At 40.8% G+C, this 20,779-nt stretch overlaps 2 protein-coding genes across 5 annotated transcripts in view; both read right to left on the bottom strand.

The window, feature by feature from the left end:
- The window catches only part of SLC12A6 (solute carrier family 12 member 6), a 103,514-nt gene extending 87,402 nt beyond the window's left edge, over positions 1-16,112 (bottom strand). For 2 of the 4 annotated variants that reach the window (XM_047797724.1, XM_047797728.1), the window contains exon 1: positions 14,477-16,111. In XM_047797724.1, the coding sequence (XP_047653680.1) occupies positions 14,477-14,747 (271 nt within the window). In that variant the 5' untranslated portion in view covers positions 14,748-16,111. Of the gene's footprint in view, positions 1-14,476 lie in introns of all 4 variants that reach the window. The other 2 variants (XM_047797725.1, XM_047797726.1) reach the window with 2 other exon arrangements.
- Positions 16,113-19,064: 2,952 nt separating this feature from the next.
- NOP10 (NOP10 ribonucleoprotein) lies at positions 19,065-19,898 on the bottom strand. The gene is made up of 2 exons (XM_047797014.1): positions 19,742-19,898; positions 19,065-19,445 (listed from the first exon to the last, which is right to left on the bottom strand). The coding sequence occupies exons 1-2, from the start codon at positions 19,793-19,795 to the stop codon at positions 19,305-19,307; spliced, it is 195 nt and encodes a 64-aa protein (XP_047652970.1). The 5' UTR covers positions 19,796-19,898; the 3' UTR covers positions 19,065-19,304.
- Between the last annotated feature and the right edge of the window lie 881 nt (positions 19,899-20,779).

Here is a 20,779-nt window from a genome sequence, read left to right as displayed (position 1 = left end):
CCATGAGGACGAGGGTTCAGTCCCTGGGCTTGCTCAGTGGGTTAAGGATCTGGCATTGCCCTGAGCTGTGGTATAGGTTACAGACGTGGCTCGGATCCCAAGTTGCTGTGGCTGTGGCATAGGCCGACAGCTACAGCTCTGATTCGGCCCCTAGCCTGGGAACTCCCATATGCTGCGGATGGGACCCTAAAAAGACAAAACAAAACAAAACAAAAAACAAGGTGATGTGTGTGAGTGTATTGTATTGCGTTTTCTACAGTTTTGGCTCATATCTTCACATATAAATCAGGGATTCTGCACAGTATGCCAAAGCACTATAAAAGGGTTTTTGTGGGATTTTTTTTTCTTTTTTCTATTTTTGACACCCTGAAGCATATGGAGTTCCTGGGCCATGGATCACATCAAGTGATAGCTGCAACCTATGCCACAGCAATAGCAGCGCTGGATCTGTTAACCCACTGTGCTGGACTGGGGATCGAACCTGTGTCATGCCAGTGCAGAGACGCTACTGATCCCATTGCACCGCACTGGTTACTCTGTAACAGAATTTTAATGAAGAATAGCTTCTTGGTTTTCCATTTACATACAAAATTTAATTAAAATAATATAGTTTTACACATTCACAAAACAAAATGTTTTCATATTTCCTACAATATAGCTCTCCAAATTTTCTTTTTTTCTTTTTTTTTTGGTCTTTTTAGGGCTGCACCCATGGCATACGAAGGTTCCCAGGCTAGAGGTCTCTTTGGAGCTGTAGCTACCAGCCTACACCACAGCCATAGCCACACAGCCACAGCCACGCCAGATCTAAGCCATGCCTGTGACCTACACCACAACTCATGGCAATGCAAGATCTTTAACCCACTGAGTGGGGCCAGGGATCGAACCCAAAACCTCATGCATCCTAGTTGGATTAGTTTCTGCTGCACCACAACAGGAACTCTGGCTCTCCAAATTTTCACACCTACTACTAAGAAGCATATCACCAAGAACTTATACACAATGTGATTTGCATTATTCTGAGTCAATAAGCCCACCAGGTGCAGTCGTGTGGATTATGTCAGGACAAGGGCAAGAAGAAATTCAATTTGTCTTTCTCCAGTGAAGTTTGGAATTTGCACAAATGTCTGGCTAGACCAGAAGTATTTATTAGGCAGAACAGGCAAAAACAACAGCCATGATCTGAATGTTTCCAGCAAAATATCATCCTGACAGGTCACTACAAATCACCTTAAACATCAGCATTAAAAACATTCCTCTTGGGAAGATGGGATTAATTTGGCAGAATAAAAGGACTGGAGCTCAACTTCTCTCCTAAAATCAACAAAATATACAACCAAATGCTGAGCAATCTTCAACTAAAGGGACCAGAAACTTTCAAAAAGATATCTTACTCCAGAAGACAAAGTGGAGGCCACATCAAGAGGTAGGAGAGGCAATTACACCATATAAGCAACCCCATACCTCCCAGGCAGGAAGACTCACAGACTGTGAAGTAACTGGTTCACAGAGACTCACCTACAGGAGTGAGAGTTCTGAGCTCGACATCAAACTCTCATGTGTGGGGAGTCTGGCACTGGGAGAAAGAGCCCCAGGAGCACCTGGCCAGTGGGGCTTGTGTGCAAGAGCTCCATGGGATTGGGGGAGACAGAGACCCCATTCTTAAAATGCACACACAGACTTTCATTGCACTGGGTCCCAGGGCAAAGCAAAGTCTCCAAGGGAATCTGGGTCAAACCCAACTGCAGTTCTTGGAGGACATCCTGGGAAAACGGGTGAATGTGGCTTGTTGTGGGGGAAGGACATTGGAAGCAAAGCTCTCGGGAATATTCTGCAGCATGCATTTCTCTGGAGGGGGCCATTTTGGGAAAATCTGGCCCCACCTATCAGTCAGCACTGAGAAGCCCCAGGGCAAACAACAATCCAGGTGGGATCAAAGCCCCACCCATCAGTAAACATGCTGCCTAAAGACCCCCTGGGCAAACAGCCACCTCTAATCACACCCAGAGAAAAAGCTCCACCCACCAGAGGGATTAGAATCAGCTCCACCTACCAGGGGCAGGCATCAGCCCCTCCCATCAGGAAGCCTACATCCAGCACCTGTACCGACTTCAGCCACAAGGGGGGCAGACATCAGAAGTAAGAGAGGCTATGACTCTATTATCTGTAAAAAGGTCACCATACCAAAAACCTATAAAAATGAAAAGACAGAGAACTATAACTCAGATGAAGGAGAAAGAAAACACCCCAGAAAATCAGCTAAGCAATGAGGAGATTCTTTTTCCAGGAAAAAAAGACTGTTGATGCTGAAGATGATGCAAGACATTGGAAATAAACTGGAGGCAAAGATGGATAATTTACAGGAAACACTAAGCAAAGAGATACAAGATATAAAACAAACAAGAAGAGATGCAAAATACAATAACTGAAACAAAAAATTCATTAGAAGCAGACAACAGCAGAATACAGGAGGCAGAAGAAAGAATAAGCGAGGTGGAGAACATATTAGTGGAAATCATGGATGTGGGACAGAAAAGAAAAAATACTGAAAACAAATGAAGAGAGTCTTAAAGAACTCTGGGACAACATTAAATGCACCAACATCCATATTATAGGGGTGCCAGAAGGAGAAGAGAGAGAGAGAAGGGGACAGAAAAAATATTCCAAGAGATAATAGCCGAAAACTTCCCTAACATCGGAAAGGAACCACTCACTCAAATCCAGGAAGCACAACCAGTACCATATAAAATAAACCCAAGAAGGAACACACCGAGACACATATTAATCAAACTAACCAAAATTAAAGACAAAGAGAAAATCTTGAAAGCAGCTAGGGAAAAGAAACAAATAACATACAAGGGAACCCCGATAAGGTTATTGGCAAATTTTTCAGCAGAAACTCTGCAGGCCAGAAGAGTGTAGCATGATATACTCAGTGTGATGAAAGACAAAAACCTCTAACCAAGATTACTTTACCCAGCAAGGCTCTCATTCAGATTTGAAGGAGAAATCAAAACCTTCACAGATAAGCAAAAGTTGAGAGAATTCAGAAACACTAAACCAGCCTTACAACAAATACTAAAGGAACGTCTCTAGGCAGAAAAGAAAAGACAGCAACAGGAAACAAAAATACCACAAATGACAAGGCTCACCAATAAAGGTATATACACAGTCAAGATACGAAATCATCCATGCACAATTATGACACCAAAATCAGAAACCATGAGAAGTGGTGGGTACAAATGCAGGACACTGGAGATGAACTTGCAATTAAGAGAACAACAACTTAAAACAATCTCATATACATATAGACACATATCAAAACTTCAGAAAAACTGCAAACCAAAAATCTACAATTGATACACAAAGAAAAATCAACTCAAATACAATGCTAAAGATAGACATCAAACTAGAAGAGGAGAGAAAAAGAGAAGAAAGGAAGAAAAAAGAGCAACAAAAACAAATCCAAAGCAATTAATAAAATGGCAATAAGAACATACATATCAGTGATTACCTTAAATGTTAATGGACTAAATGCCCCAACCAAAAGACATAGACTGGCTGAATGGATACAAAAACAAGACCCACATATATATGCTGTCTTCAAGAGACCCACTTCACTTCTAGGGACACATACAAATTGAAAGGGAGAGGATGGAAGAAAATATTCCATGAAAATGGGAATCAAAAGAAAGCTGGAGTAGGAGTTCCCGTCGTGGCGCAGTAGTTAACGAATCCGACTAGGAACCATGAGGTTTCGGGTTCGGTCCCTGCCCTTGCTCAGTGGGTTAACGATCCGGCGTTGCTGTGAGCTGTGGTGTAGGTCGCAGACATGGCTCGGGTCCTGTGTTGCTGTGGCTCTGGTGTAGGCCGGTGGCTACAGCTCCGATTCAACCCCTAGCCTGGGAACCTCCATATGCCGCGGGAGCGGCCCAAGAAATAGCAACAACAACAACAACAACAACAAAAGACAAAAGACAAAAAAAAAATACAATAGCAATACTCATACCAGACAAAATAGACTTTAAAATGAAAAATATTTTAAGGGACAAAGAAGGACATTACATAATGATCAAAGGATCAATCCAAGAAGATGATATAACAAGTGTAAATATCTATGCACCCAACATAGGTTCACCACAATATATAAGGCAACTGCTAACAACCTTAAAACGACAAATCAACAATAACACAATAATAGTGGGGGACTTTAATACCCCACTTACAGCAATGGACAGATCATCCGGACAGAAAATCAATAAGGAAATATAGGCCCTGAATGAAGCATTAGGCCAAATGGACTTAATAGATATTTATAGGACATTCCATCCAAAAGCAACAGAATACACATTCTTCTCAAGTGCACATAGAACATTCTCTAAGATTGATCACATCCTGGGCTACAAATCCAACCTTGGTAACTTTAAGAAAATTGAAATCCTGTCAAGCATCTTTTCCAACACAACGCTATACAACTGGAAATCAACAACAAGAAGAAAACTGCAAAAAACACAAACATGCGGAACCTAAACAACATGCTACTAAACAACTAATGGATCACTGAAGAAATCAAAAAAGAAATTAAAAAATACCTAGAAACAAATGACAACAAAGATACGACACTCCAAAACCTATGGGATGCAGCAAAAGCCGTTCTAAGAGGAAAGTTTATGACAATACAAGCCCACCTCAGGAATCAAGAAAAAGCTCAGATAAACAACCTAACTTTACCTCTAAAGCAGCTAGAGAGAGAAGAACAGATAAGACCTAAAGTTAGTAGAAGGAAAGAAAGCATAAAGATCAGAGCACAAATCAATGAAACAGAAACCAAAAAAAAAAAAAAGATCGATGAAACGAAAAGCTGGTTCTTTGAAAAGATCAACAAAATTGATAAACCCTTAGCCAGACTTATCAAGAAAATAAGAGAGAGGAATCAAATCAATAAAGTAAGAAATGAAAATGAGAGGTATAAGCGGACATCACAGAAATACAAAGGATCATAAGAGACTACTATATGCAACTATATGCCAATAAAATGGAAAACCTAGAAGAAATGGACAAATTCTTAGAAAGGTACAATCTTCCAAGACTAAACCAAGATGAAATAGAAAAGATGAATTGACCAATCACAAGAACTGAAATTGTAACTGTGATTAAAAAACTTCCAACGAATAAAAGTCCAGGACCAGACAGCTTCACAGGCAAATTCTATCAAACATTTAGAGAAGAGCTAACATCTATCCTTCTGAAACTATTTCAAAAAATTGCAGAGGAAGGGATACTCCCAAACTCATCCTATGAGGCCATCATCACCCTATGCCAAAACCAGACAAAGATACCACAAAAAAAGAAGACCATAGGCCAATTTCACTGATGAACATCGATGCAAAAATCCTCAACAAAATACTAGCAAACCACATCCAACAATACATTAAAAGGACTGTACATCATGATCAAGTGGGATTTATCCCAGGGATGCAAGTGTTCCTCAATATCCACAAATCCATCAGTGTGATATACCACATTAACAAACTGAAGAATAAAAGCCATATGATCCTCTCAATAGATGCAGAAAAGGCCTTTGACAGAATCCAACACCCATTTCTGATAAAAACCCTTCAGAAAGTGGGCATAGAGAGAATCCACCTCAACATGATAAAGGCCATATATGACAAACCCACAGCAAACATCATTCTCAATGGTGAAAAGCTGAAAGAATTCCTGCTGAGATCAGGAACAAGACAAGGATGTCCACTCTTGCTGCTACTATTCAACATAACTAGCCACGGCAATCAGAGAAGTAAAAGAAATAAAAGGAATCCAAATTGGAAAGGAAGAAGTAAAACTATCACTGTTGGCAGATGACATACTGTACCTAGAGAATCCTAAAGACTCTACCAGAATACTGTTAGAGCTCATCAATGACTTTGGCAAAGTCGCAGGATACAAAATTAATACACAGAAATCGATAGCATTACTATATACTAACAACAAAAGATCAGAAAGAGAAATTAGGAAAGCAATCCTGTTTACCATCACATCCAAAAGAATAAAGTACCTAGGAGTAAACCTACCTAAAGAGACAAAAGACCTGTACTCTGAAAACTATAAGACACTGATGAAAGAAATCAAAGATGACACAAATAGATGGAAAGACATACCATGCTCTTGGAGTGGAAGAGTCAATATAATCAAAATGACTATTGCTACCCAAGGCAATCTACAGATTCAATGCAATCCCTATCAAATTACCAAGGACATTTTTCACAGAACTCAAACACAATATTTTAACGTTTGTTTGGAAGCACAAAAGACCCAGAATAGCCAAAGGCATCCTGAAAAAGAAAAATGGAGCTGGAGGAATCAGGCTCCCAGACTTCAGACTATACTACAAAGCAACAATAATCAAAACCATATGGTACTGGCACAAAGACAGAAATAGAGATCAATGGAACAGGAGAGAGAGCCCAGAATTAAACCTTGCACCTACAGCCAACTAATCTATGACAAAGGAGGCAAGGATATACAATGGAGAAAGGACAGTCCCTTCAATAAGTGGTGCTGGGAAATCTGGACAGCCACATGGAAAAGAATGAAATTAGAACACTCCCTAACACCATGCACAAAAATAAACTCCAAATGGATTAAAGACCTGGATATAAGACCAGACACTATAAAACTCTTAGAGGAAAACATAGGCCAAACACTCTCCCACATAAATGACAGCAACATCTTCTCAGATCCACCTCTTAGAGTAATGACAGTAAAAACAAAAATAAACAAATGGGACCTAATTAAACTTCAAAGTTTCTGCACAGCAAAGGAAACCCTAAACAAAACAAAAAGACAGCCCACAGAATGGGAGAAAATCTTTGCAAATGAATCGACTGACAAGGGATTAATCTCCAAAATTTATAAACACCTTCTACCATTCAACACCAAAAAAAAAAAAAAAACAAACAACCCCATCAAAAAGTGGGCTGAAGACCTAAACAGACCAAAAAAAACGCATGAGATGGCCAAAAAAACGCATGAGAAGATGTTCAACATCACTCATTATTAGAGAAATGCAAATCAAAACCACTACGAGGTACCACCTTACACCAACCAGAATGGCCATCATCAAAAAGTCTACAAACATTAAGTGCTAGAGAGGGCGTGGAGAAAAAGGAACCCTAGTACACCACTGGTGGGATTGTAAATTGGTGAAACCACTGTGGAAAACAGGATGGAGATTCCTCAGAAAACTAAACATAGAACTACCATTTGATCCAGCAATCCCACTCCTGGACATCTATCCTGAGAAAACCATGACTCGCAAAGACACATGTACTCCAATGTTCACTGCAGCACTATTTGCAATAGCCAAGTCATAGAAACAACCTAAATGTCCATCGACCGAGGAGTGGATCAAGAAGATGTGGTACATATACACAATGGAACATTACTCAACCATTAAAAGGAAAGAAACACTGGCATTTTTAGCAACATGGATGGACCTAGAAATTATCATGCTAAGTGAAGTCAGTCATACAATGAGATACCAACATCAAATGTTTTCACTGACATGTGGAATCTGAGAAAAGGACACAATGAAATTTTTTTGCAGAATAGATACTTACTCAGACTTTGAAAAACTTATGGTTTCCAATGGAAACAGTTTGGGGGGTGTGGGGGTGCTCTGGAGTTGTGGGGTGGACATCCTATAAAATTGAATTGTGATGTTCATTGTACAACTATAAACGTAATAAATTCATTGAGTAATAAAATATAAAATAAAATAAAAACATTCCTCTTAGGAGTTCCTTTGTGGGTCTGCAGGTTACAAAACCAACTAGTATCCATGAGGATGTGGGTGTGCTCCCTAGCCTGGCTCAGCGGGTTTAAGGATCCAGTGTTGCCACAAGCTGTCGCACAGGTCACAGACGGAGCTTGGGATCACGAGTTGTGGCTGTGGCATAGGCTGACAGCCGCAGCTCTAATTGGACCCTAGCCTGGGAATTTCCATATGCCACAGGTGGGGCCATAAAAAGCAAAAACAAACAAACAAAAAACAACAAAAACCCCCACATTCTCCTTATTCTAACAGGCCTAACATAGAAAAGCATAATTTTTATAAGACTCTTAGATTCACAAGAGTGTCTTCTTCCTTCTTTTCCATTCCAGTCAGGTAATAACAAAGCAAAATTTATGCAAATCTGGAATCAAGAAACATACCATTGGAGTTCCCATGGCGCAGTAGTTAACGAATCTGACTAGGAACCATGAGGTTGCAGGTTCGATCTCTGGCCTTGCTCAGTGAGTTAAGGATCCGGCGATGCTGTGAGCTGTGGTGCAGGTTGCAGACGGGACTCAGATCCCGCACTGCTGTGGGAATTATTATATGATGCTGGGAATATATCCAGATATATGTTCACAGCAGCACTATTCACAATAGCGAAGACATGGAAACAACCTGAATAAATGCCCATTGACAGATGAATGGATTAAGAAGATGTGGTACATATGTACAATGGAATACTACTCAGCCATATAAAAGAATGAAATAATGCCATTCACAGCAACATGGATGGACTTAAGAGATTATCATACTAAGTGAAGTTAAGTCAGAAAAAGAAAGACAAATATCATATGATATCACATACACGGACTCTAAAATATGGCACAAAGGAACCTATCTACAAAAGAGAAGCAGACTCACAGACATAGAGAGAACAGACCTGTGGTTGCCAAGAGGGAGTAGGGAGGGAGAGGGATGGACTGGGAGTTTGGGGTTAGTAGATGCAAACTATTACATTTAAAAACGATAAACAACAAGGTCTTACTATATAGCACAGGGAACTATATCCAGTCTCTGGGGATAGACCATGATGGAAAAGAATATAAAAAAAGATTGTGTAGGAGTTCCCATCATGGCGCAGCAGAAACAAATCTGACTAAGAACCATCAGGTTACGGGTTCAATCCCTGGCCTCACTCAGTGGGTTAATGATCCTACGTTACTGTGAGCTGTGGTGTAGGTCGCAGACACAGTTCAGATCTGGTGTTGCTGTGGCAGGCGGCAACAGCTCCAATTAGACCTCTAGCCTGGGGACCTCCATATGCCGCAGGTGCAGCGCTAAAAAGGCAAAAGACAAAAAAAAAAAAAAAGATTGTGTATACATACATATACATACACACATGTATGTACATGTATATATGTATGTATATGTGCATATACATATACACATATATGAGTCACTTTGTTGTACAGCAGAAATTGGTATAACACTGTAAATCAACTATACTTAAAAAAAAAAAAAAAAGAATCAGCTGAAGAGCTTTTAAATACTATGGACAAAGAATGTTGCCTACCAAATCAGTGAACAAAGGATGTTGAGGCCATCAAGCCATCAGTCACTTCACCCACCTCCAATTACCCTAAGGGGGCTTTCAATGGAGAAAAATGGGATACTGGCCCTAGATAGCTAAGGAACATCTCAAAGGAATGATACCAACAAGCACCGAATCTTGTATCTTCTTATGCTTAGAAAAGCACTAAATTCATTAACTGAAGATATCAGATTTTTCTTTAATTAACAGTGATCTTTTCATGTTCTAACTACTTGTTTTTTCTGTTTGTTTGTTTTGCAAAAACTCCTGTATATCCCAGCTCCTTTCTTACCTGTTCATAATAGTCCCTCAGAGCTGAGAGGCATGTTTTCTGGGCTTTAGGTCCTAGTAAATCCACCAAATAAAACATAATTCTTAACTTGCAGGTTGTGCATTTTTTTCAGTCAACAACATGATGCTCTGAAGATACAAAGAAAACTTTGTGTTCCTGTCCTCAAGAACCTCACAGCCTAATTAAGAAACATAAAATGTAAACAAACACAAAAAGTGAAATAATAACCCAAAATTAAGTTAAATATGTGCTATAGTAGTATTCTGTATAAGAGATATAGAGACATAAATAACTCATTTATTCTATCTGGATGTGGGGTTGAATGACAAAAAGGTTTAAGAAAGAAAGGTTTAAGAAGAAGGGGTTTATCTAAATTATTTTTGCATCTCTATTGCTAAGAGCTCTCAATAAAAACTTGGTGACAGCCAGCCTCAAAGTTGGTATACTTTAAGTTCCTTGTCTCAACTGGCTTTTATTTTTTTGTTTGTTTTTAGGGCCACAGCTGTGGCATATGGAAGTTCCCAGGCTAGGGACTAAATTGGAGCGGCAGCTGCCGGCCTACACCACAGCCACAGCAACAGCAACTTGAGATCTGAGCTGCATCTGTGATCTATGCTGAAGCTTGTGACAACACAGATCCTTAACCTACTGAGAAAGGCCAGGGATAGAATCCGAATCCTCAAGGACAGTAGTTGGGTTCTTAACCTGCTGAGCCACAATGGGAACTCCTCAACTTGCTTTTATTTTTACTCCACTTCAGAACCTCACTTTCCAGGCTGCACGATGGATCATGTTAACACTGGAGCTGCCCCACTTTTGAATCCATTAACTCAAACATTCAACTGTCTACAGTCTTTAATCCCACATCTTTCACTATCACTTTACCTCACCAAGTCCTCTAGTCTCCCCAGTCTCCATTTTTCCTCAGTTCATCACTCTCCTTTGCTGCATTTTTTTTTTACTGTATTATTCTAAAATTTGCCATTTTTTTTTGTATTTTGGTGTATACTTCTATTGCTGCATTTATCATACAGCATTATAACTTAAATGAAAATTTAGTTTATTTCTCTATTAGATCATAATTTTCCTTAGAAGTTACTGGATGCTTTTTCTCACCCTGCATCCTTAACACCCATAACACGTGCTCAGTAAATGTTTGGTGAGACTGTTCCTGTTATTTTCACCACTATTTCCATGAACTCTCCAAAGTTAAAACATAGATTATCTATATTTTCCTAAGTATTTCCTATAATTCCTACTGGAGTGCCTCACACACATATCTGGGCCTCAGGAAGTAACTGGTGAGTTGTAAAAGGTGGAAATGTATTAGAGCCTGTTTAAGATATATAAAAATATGTTGTCTGACTTATTTTGGTATTATTATTTTTAACAATCATTTAAGTTAACCAAAAGGTTGTGAGGCAAATGTAGAAAATGCTCATCATAGAATTCCTTGGAGGCCTAGGAGTTAAACATCCAGTGTTGTCACTGCTGTTGTCAGGTTTGATGCCTGGCTCAGGAATTTCTGCATGCTGCGGGTGCGGCCAAAAAAATAAATGGTGTTTGACCAGAATTTGAGGTTCCCCATTAACATGCTAAGCCTCTTAAAATTGTTTTCAATTATCAAAGTGATATAGTCTCAATATAAAAAAATTGTACATTCCCTTCTAAATTGTTTATAAAGGAAAATTCCCACTCTCCACCCTATTTTCATAACTGTTCAGAGGTATCCACTCTCAACCGTTACTTCTGTATCTTCAAGGCATTCCTCATGCATAAGCAAGTAGATTGCTAAGATTGATTTTATTTACCAACTGGATACTCCCCATAAATTCTAACGGAACCTTGACAAAATGAAAGAAAACTATAAATACTTTGATGGCAGACAGATAATTACTATTCAAAAGGCCAAGAGTAGAAAAAAAATTAACACAGATAGAAATAAGAATTTAAAACTTCATTAAAATAAAAGAATTTAAAACTTCGTGTGTGTCTCTCTCTCTCACACTCTCACACACACACACACACACACACACACACCCCTTGGTTGTGTGATGCAATGTGAATAAAAGGTATATGACAAGAAACTTAAGGTGGGAAGAAATGTGGGAGGTATGGGAATTGTGTGAAAAGAAGAGAACCATATCAATGCTGCAACCAATAAAGGATATAGAAAGGCCTCCTCCTAGAAAAGTCACAGAATTCTAAATGTTGAAATAGCAAACACAATTCTGAAATACACTCTGCGCTTAAGGATAGAATCGATTGTAGAAAAGGGATTAGTTGTTTTCCTATACTAAATCCAGCCAAAAGACTAATATAGATAAACATATGTCCTTGATTCTCTTGACAACAGCATCCTTTGAAGACCTACGTCTAAGTTTAATAGGGACATCTGCATATTATAAGGCCAAAGGTGAAATAATTCTATTTCTAACTCATTCCCTCTGATGGGGAATATATATCACAGGATGATCATCATCATAAGAATTTTTTTTAAAAGGTAGAAAGAGAAAAGTAGGTCATTGGAAAGTAGGAAACTCGTTTCCCAAGAATACTCTAGGGAAAAGTGCAATTTGATCACTGGTCTGTTAATTTCGCTTTCATCTAGTAGGATAGAGTATTCAAGCATTAAGAAATATGTTGGAGAGCCAAGCTTTAACTTCTGTACCCACCTAAACAAGATAAGATTTTACCTAGACACGTCTCCAGTTTTACCCTTATGGTGTAAAGCGATACCACTCTAGACCTTAAAGAATGCTTATAGATAAGAAGAGCAGCCTAGACAAGGATCCTGTTTCTGCAAGACTACTAACATATTACTGAAAAAGTCTTTTTTTTTTTTTTTTTTAAATGTTATGGCCACACTCCCATCATATGGAAGTTCCTAGGCCAGGACAATTCTGGCATTAAAAAAAATTAACACTGTTATAGTCTTTCCTGGTATTTTTACAACAAGTATGATGTTACACCAGCATGTTACAAAGACAGTATGATGAGCAAAAACTCAAACTACAATTTAAAATTAATTTGTAAGAAGAGAAAATGATAAATTATTTTTTATTCCATAATGTAATTTTAACACCATGGGACATAGTGTAAAGTCTGCAAAGATTTAAAAACAGTGAAGTCCAGGAGCTGACCTGTAATGTCTTAATTAAAAAAAAAAAAAAAAAGATTAGTCAAGGATAAGTGAATTCTAGGACTATAAATTTTACAAAGCTACCTTGTCCGAAACATTAAAAAAAGAGAAACAGGAGTTCCTATCATGGCTCAATGGTTAACAAACCCAACTAGCAACCATGAGGACGCAGGTTCAATCCCTGGCCTCAGTGGGTTAAGGATCTGGTGTTGCTGAGGCTGTGGTGTAGGCCAGTGGCTGCAGCTCCGATTCAACCCCTAGCCTGGGAACCTCCATATGCCACAGGTGTGGCCCTACAAAAGACAAAGAGACGGGAAAAAAAAAAAAAAAAACACAACAACCAGAAACAGAAATAAGGAACTAAACTCATTCTGGTTTCCTGAACCCTTTGGGTTAGAGGAACAACATTTCTTGGCACCGGAAGCTACGGTTTTCATCTATCTTGGGGAGACTATTATTTTAAGAGCCTTTAAGATTCCTTTTTTTTTTTTTTTTTTGCTTTTTAGGGCCGCACCTGCAGCATATGTAAGTTCTCAGGCTAGGGGTCAGATCAGAGGTACAGCTGCCAGCCTACGCCACAGTCACAGCAACGTAGGATCCTAGCCACAATCTTTGACCTACACCACAGCTCACGGCAATGGCTGATCCTTAACCCACTGAGCAAGGCCTGGGATTGAACCAGCATCCTCATGGATATTAGTTGGGTTTGTTTCCACTGAGCCACATGGGAACTCCAGAGCCTTTAAGATTCTTAAGAGAAGTTTTCATTACCAGATGGATCTATGATAGTTAGATCATAGCATAAAACTAACACATGCAGCAGAATGGCATTTCTCAAACTTTTCTACTTCAGAGTCCAAAAAATGTTATGATCTCTGTTTTATTTCATCTCTCTTTTCCATCACCTCTTTCTCACTAAATCCAATGAAAACCTCCAAGCCTGATGACACAAACTGGTTTAAGGAGCTAAAGGTCTGCAATGGTCCATATAAGTCAGAAGTGGTTTGCAGGCTACTTCCAGACTACAAAGACTCAGTACTCAGTATATTTCATGGAAAGTTCAAAGTAAAACAATTAGGTGAGAATCAGGCCCTAAAAGCCTCTTTATAATTCTCCATTCCACAGGATAGCCCACTCAGATCTACCCAGCATCACCCTGAATAAGCTTAGCTACTTGAACCACTGTCTCTGTAAAAAACAAAATTTTTAGAAGAATACTATCATACAATATCTGAAGTCTTAGCAGGAAAGCCAATAACTAAGATATGATTAATAACTATTCTTTGTAAAGGGCCTTAAAAGCAAACTGTAATAGAACACCAAAGCTAGCTTTCCACTAAATTTTACAATTTAGGATTCTCCATGCTGAAAAATTATTAAATTCTTGATATTCATCCTTAACCAAAATACTCATTTCAATTCCAAGGAGACAAAAATGAAGTCCTCAAAACATACATCTACTTCCCATCTTGCCATATGCTTCCCACATGCCAAATTACTACTGCAAAGAGCCACTATGCTAACCATTATTTAGGGTTCCTGAGCATCTCAAAAAGAGGTCCTCCAGTGCCTGATAATTATTCCATAATAGAAAAATGATCTCACGGTATATAGTCATCCTGGATAAATATGCCAGAATGGAAGTACCCTGTTATCTACCTTTCTACTTACCCTCAGTAGCATCCGGGGGGTTGGAAGTCCTGTCACTGGCTGGGTCCAGGGCAACAGTTGCCAGTGAAGTGGTGGCTCCAGACATCTCACTCATAGGCTCACTTCGGCTTGTTTCAGGCACACTTTCCCGGGAGCTAAATCGTACTCGGGAACTGGATCGAGAGCTGAGGTCCGGACTGGTGTCTGACAAACCTGGAATGTCATCAATCTTTGTTGGTGTCACCATGAACCGAACTGAAGCCATCTTGGTGGTGGTTTCTGGAGGATGCATTTTGCTTTTTCTTTTCCTTTATAAGGACAAAGAAAAAAGAAAAATCCCACAAAACTCTTCCTCTTAAACGCTGACTACTTTGGACTGCAAAAGTAGAAAAGACAACTTAAAAAAAAAAAAAAAAACCCTCAATTACCTTGATTTACAACACACGAAAAGCCCCAAATAAGAATTCTTAGTCTCAGAATTCAAGCCGACTATTACAGAAAGTCCACTATCAGCAGCTGAAAAATATTTAAGGAAATAAAAAAGGACAAAACAATGCCAATCTCGGGTAACTTCGTTCCTTCAGAATGAAGAGATATCTAGTTTTCTCCTCTGGTCTGGAGATGCGGGCTCAGTGCTATGGTCCCAGTGAAGCAGGTGATGAAGCCTTTCTACTCCCGTCCCTAAGGTTTCCGCCGACGTAGATAGTCCTTTATTTGTAAATGTTCCACGGCTAGTTGAGCAAAGTGTGCACAAGCCCACCCTTATCAGGCGAATATAGCATAGATCAAATTTCGAAATGGTGTCCACCCGGCCACCTGTTGTGTATCAGGTGAATACCCCACAGGTCTGGCTAGGAGGAGGTGTGTGTAGAGCCACCCGATGTTTCTGAGGCCGATAATCCACTTGGGTCTGGTGAGAGAGGTGCGCATGCATAACGGGAAAAATACCGCACACTGTGGATAGAGGAGAATGAGGAGAGACGGGTGAGCAGAGGAGGCTGCAGGGGCAGACCTGATTCCTGCCTCCGAAAAGTCTGCGGGGGTGGCCCGCCCGCTCTTCTGGCAGAAAGATCCCTGGGATCTGGGAGGAGGCGGCTAGCGGCACTTCACTCAGGGTCGTGGCAGGTTGCTGCTAGTCCATCCAACCCCCGACCGGCTCGAGGGGTTTCGCCTCCGTGTGACAGGACGGGCCACCCCTTTGCCGGAGACGCTTTCTCCCCTACCAGGGCTCCGGCGCAAGGTCAGCCCCTCGCTCTTCTTCCTTCGGGTCTTAACAGAAGAGGAGAAAGGCCTCGCAGGCTGGCCCTGGCTGAGAAGGAGAGAGCGGCGAGGATGAGGGTAGGAGGAAGAGGTCTCAGGTGCGGGATCCCGGCGCCAGCTGATGCGGGTGCGCGCGCAGCTGTTGTTTACGAGCCAGTAACTGTTTCCGAGCCGCAGCGTGCGCTGGAGGGCTCGGACCGCCAGGGAGGGAACCCCCTCCCCGGCCAGACACCAGAGCAGCAGTTACGTGACCTCGCCGCCCCCGGCCCCGGGCCCGGCGGGCTGTGCCCCCGCCGCCGCAGCCCCTCCCTTTCCTCCCTGCTCGTTCCTCATTCGAGGTTAACGGTCCGAAGAGAAGCCTAGGGGAGAGGACGAAGGGCGGAACCGTCCCGCGAGCGCCCGAAAGCCCCGCCCAACCTCTGCGGCCCTCGAGGCGGCGGAGAGGGCTGAGCGCATGCGCTCGCCCGCGTCGCCGCAGGACTGGGGGTCCGGGGGTGGGGGTGGGGGGGCAAACTAGAGAGGCCCGTAGCACGACGGGAATTGTAGTTAGTTGTGGGGCGGGGTTTTGCGCTGTGGGCGTCAGAGAATAATGAATGCTTCTCCCTCTCGGTCCTGCAGTATTGCACTAACACACTTAGGTGGAGATGACTCGGGTAGCAGGCGCTGCTCCATGCCCTCACAACCTCAAAAAATTCTCTTTTTTGTCAGAGCATGCCTGACAATACCATTCATTATTTCTTTAAAAATTATAAAACTCTCAATACCATATATTTAGGTATGACCCTCGTTAAAGTTTTTAATGCAGTGGTCTATTCTAAAGCATTGCATGCTCAAGTTAAACACACTTTGTGCTTTTTTTTTCTTTTTCCTGTCCTTTGGAAAAAAATAGTCTTTCACAATGTATATACATTATCAAATTATCATGTTATACACCTTAAATATGTACAATTTTGTCAATTTTACTTCAGTAAAACCGGAAAAAAAAATGCTGTTCACTTTCTAGTCAGATTGAAAGTTCCATTAAAGAAAATGTCTTTTAGATTTGGAGGAAAAGACATTGAGATACCTTCTCTTGACTCAAGTCCCAGTGTTTTCCCTACTGCCACCAGCATATATTGTTCTTGGCACATTTATTTAATGCATGAATTAGAGGTGTTCAATAAACTTTGACTCATCAATGTTTTGTTTGAAAGTTATTTTCTAAGCTTCAATTAAGACATTTGAATTCAAGAATCTGGAACTGGGCTTTCCTTGCTCAGCATAGGGTGGAAATGTTTAAGATCATTCTAGCACTAGATGGGAACTGTACTTAAGACCTGAGCCAAGAAATCCCTTTTATCAAATGACACACAAAATCCAAAGTCTGGTTAAGAAGATCCAGGTAACAAAATGAAAAATTCCTATTTAAAATGTAAATCTCTTCAAAGCTTGAGTCTCTTAATTCAGGCTCACAGCTTTCTTACTTGAGAAAGCAAGAAATTTACCTCCCTGAGAGATGAGTTTTCTCCTCAGGCAGACCTGCTGTTCATTCAAATCTTACACGCTCCCTTTGTTAAAAAAAAAAAAAAAAATCCTGGATTTCTACAACAGAGTTTTGTTTCAAATGATAGTATATTTTTATTCACTTTATACTAAAGACTCTTCTCTCATTTTTGAGTACATCTCAAGTGTTAATACATAGATCTCTTGAGGAAAAAGTCTGGTATATTCAAACCAATTTGCCTTTTCATTTCAATCTACACAGCAGGTAGCACAGAATAATACTAATCCTTTTTGGGGGGACTAACTTATAAGGACAGAATCACAGCCGATATTTTTTTTAAATGGTAGAATTAGCTTATTGACTGTTGCTTAAAGAAACTTCCAGGGCAGATTCTTTTCCTAATCATTTGGAGAATTTCTAACATTTCTTCAATCATTACCCCCTGGTAGAATGGGACAACTCTAAAACACCTCAGATTCAAAGCTAAGAAACTTGTAAGTGAACAGGCTAAAAAATAAAAAATTGCTTGACAGGAAGTGTGTCTCATTTCACCATTCCCATAAGTAGGTAATTGATTTGAAATCATCTGTCTTCCTTCTATTAACAGTGACCCAAGTCCAGAGGTTTCTTTTTTTTTTTGCTTTTTAGGGCCACATCTGCAGCATATGGAAGTTCCCATGCTAAGGGTCTAATCAGAGCTGCAGCTGCCGGCCTATACCACAGCTCACAGCAACGCCAGATCCTTAACCCATTGAGTGAGACCAGGGATTGAACCTGAAACCTCATGGTTCCTAGTTGGATTTGTTTCCACTGTGCCACAACAGGAACTCTCTAGAGTTTTTTGGGTTTTTTTTCCCCCCCTCAGCAGTCAACAACTATAACTTTTCTGCTGGGATGATCGAACATCAGAGTCCAAGAGAAGCACATTTACCCCTTTCCAGGACCACTCTTGATAAATCAGATTTGCGCTTATTTAAGTTACATCTGCTTCTGGAGGCCTATGTAGGAAAAGAAGATTGTATAATTGGAATGCAATCTCCAAAAGGCAATTTTAAATCAGTGGCACTAAGAAAACGTTTAAATTCAATGTCAAAAGCCAGAAATGAGAAGATTAGGAAATAGTGAGTCAATTAACCTAAGGAATGGAAAAAGCAAGTTAGCATTAGCATTTCTTTCTTTCTTTTTTTTTGGCTGGAGGCATGCAGTGGCCTGAGATGGGATCTCAGCTCCCAGACCAGGTCTTGAACTTAGGCTGCAGGGGTGAAAACGCAGAGTCCTACCTAACCACTAGACCACCAGGAAACTCCCGGATTTCTTGAATACCTGTATACAATATTATGCCTCATCATCCCTAATATGAAGTAATCGGATTAAAAATTTGTGATTGCCCCATGACAGAAGCTCAAGGCCTAAGACATCTTCCACAATTTAATTAAAATGATCCCTCAAGAAGAGCATGAAAAATAAAAATCCCTGCTTGAATCTCTCATGCCTCATCTTCTAATTAAGATCCATGTAGAATTCCACATAGCAGCTAGCTACCAGACAGAATGCGAAGTTAGGTGTATGTAAGAAGAGAATTCCTTGATGGAAAGAACTAAAGGCCTGGGAATATTTCCACAGGGTCAGTAAACACACATAAAGGCATTCCTATTCACAACGGTTGGCCAAGTGAAGGTGGCTGTTGCAGATGAGTCTTTCTCAAGCTTTCCTCCCTTTCCCCAGCCCCCTCCTATGACTCATAGCATAGCAATACTGCTACAGCAGCCACCAAGAAGTCTTGTATCCCTGGGGTACTCTTCCCTCTCATCTCCCTCGTTTCTGTTTTTAAACCAATCCTCTCTTCTTACAACATACAAAATAAGAGCTCTTTCAAATCATTTTAATAACATGGCAGTGATTCAAAGTATGAAAAAAAGATTCAAACTTTTTCCCTTTAAAGGGAATGCTAGCATGACTGCTTCACAACAAGCATGATCAAAGGCAATGATGAGACCGGATTCTAATGAGCAAGGGTTGGAGTAAATCTTCAAGGCTCACAGATCGAAGAGCTTGGTTGCACAGTCTCATGAGCGCTAGCAGGCAGCATACAATTTTAAGAGATTCTCAAAGGACGGGGCGCGGTTGCTGGGTCATAAGCACCTTGAAGCGTTTCTTGATAGTGATCCGGTGTCGAGAATATTTGTCGTCTGGGGAGAACCGAGCAGGATGGGCCGAGCAAGTCTGTTGTCCCGTGGGGTCGAGCTTCTGCTCGAGGAGGAAAGAGATAACAAATCTCAGTACTGGAGTGGTGAGAAAACCCTATCACTGAGAGTCATGAGAGATGGGGCCTGGGATGGGGAAGGGGCAACACGGAAAAAGGTAAACATGAAGACAGGACATGTGACGGTCGGATCCAGGAGCCAGACACTCCTGCTTCTACCACGCGTAGCTTCTGGGCTTTCTAGTTCCCCTCACCCAGGCAGGCAATTCACTGGCTTGCCTTGACCGCCCCTCCCAACTACAGTTCTCGCCATGCCCATTTACAACCTGTTTCTTCTCACCTTTAAGGTATAGACCCGGTCTCCCTGTTCATTGAGATAATACTGGAGAAACATGATCACGCTGAAGCCAGAAGACCCAGGTCCTTCCGCAGCTGCTTCTAACTGAAGGCCTAACGTGTTTGGCAACTTCCTTCCGGTATAGACGGAAGTCTTGCTCTCAAAGCACGCCGGGAAATGTAGTCCAACTTAGGCCTTTCTCCAGCCGGCCAGAAGGGGGCACTACCGCTGGACTTGGCCGGTTGCAATCCAGTTGCAAACTTGCAGGCGTTATGAGACACGTGGAGTGTGCCCACTGTGTGCTAGGCACTGCTTGGCGTCAGTGGGGGGAAGGGATGGATATAGATTGAACATTAATGAATAAAATCCTGTCTTTATCACAAGATACACACCCATTTAAGAGGCAGTGAGCTTCTATTACCTGGAGAAACCAGGGCTCCAGGATCCAGAACTCCTTTTACTTTAGGGAAGAAAGAAGAAGGTTTTCTTCCCTCCCCTCTTTTACATCCGGTTCCCTCGCCCTATTTCAAAGTATTGGCGGTAAAGAGTGCATGATGGGTATTCAATATTCTGTACAGCGAAAAGAGCGTGAAGTTATTTTATGAAACTGGTGAAGTATGTTTTAATGGTCGAACCAAGATTCAAACTCAAGTCTCTACCACAAATTCAACGCCCATTCTTATAGTGGTGAGTAGCTAATAAGACGCACCCCTTAGGGGTATTTCGAATTTTTTAAAGAACGTACAAATTCTCCTTATAGGACTTCTAGTTAAAGCAATGAATTTGGAACCGAGATATCTTTACGAAGGTGGCCGTTATTATTTATAACGGCAGAAACGTTGTAATATATATTAAGTTTATAACCAGAAAAAGCTGAAAGCTTTTTTAAAAAGAGTATAGTTTGTATTTATTATAATTGCATAAAATACCTTTGCAAGGATTCAGAGGAAATTTGGTTTTCCCTGGGGTAAATAACTCGGTTCCAGAAGAAAGGAATGGATGGAGACTTGTTATATTTCATTTTGCATAGTTTGACTTTTG

Source organism: Phacochoerus africanus, chromosome 9 (assembly GCF_016906955.1).
Source record: "Phacochoerus africanus isolate WHEZ1 chromosome 9, ROS_Pafr_v1, whole genome shotgun sequence".
NCBI lineage: Eukaryota > Metazoa > Chordata > Mammalia > Artiodactyla > Suidae > Phacochoerus > Phacochoerus africanus.
This window is presented reverse-complemented; position numbering and strand designations above follow the sequence as displayed.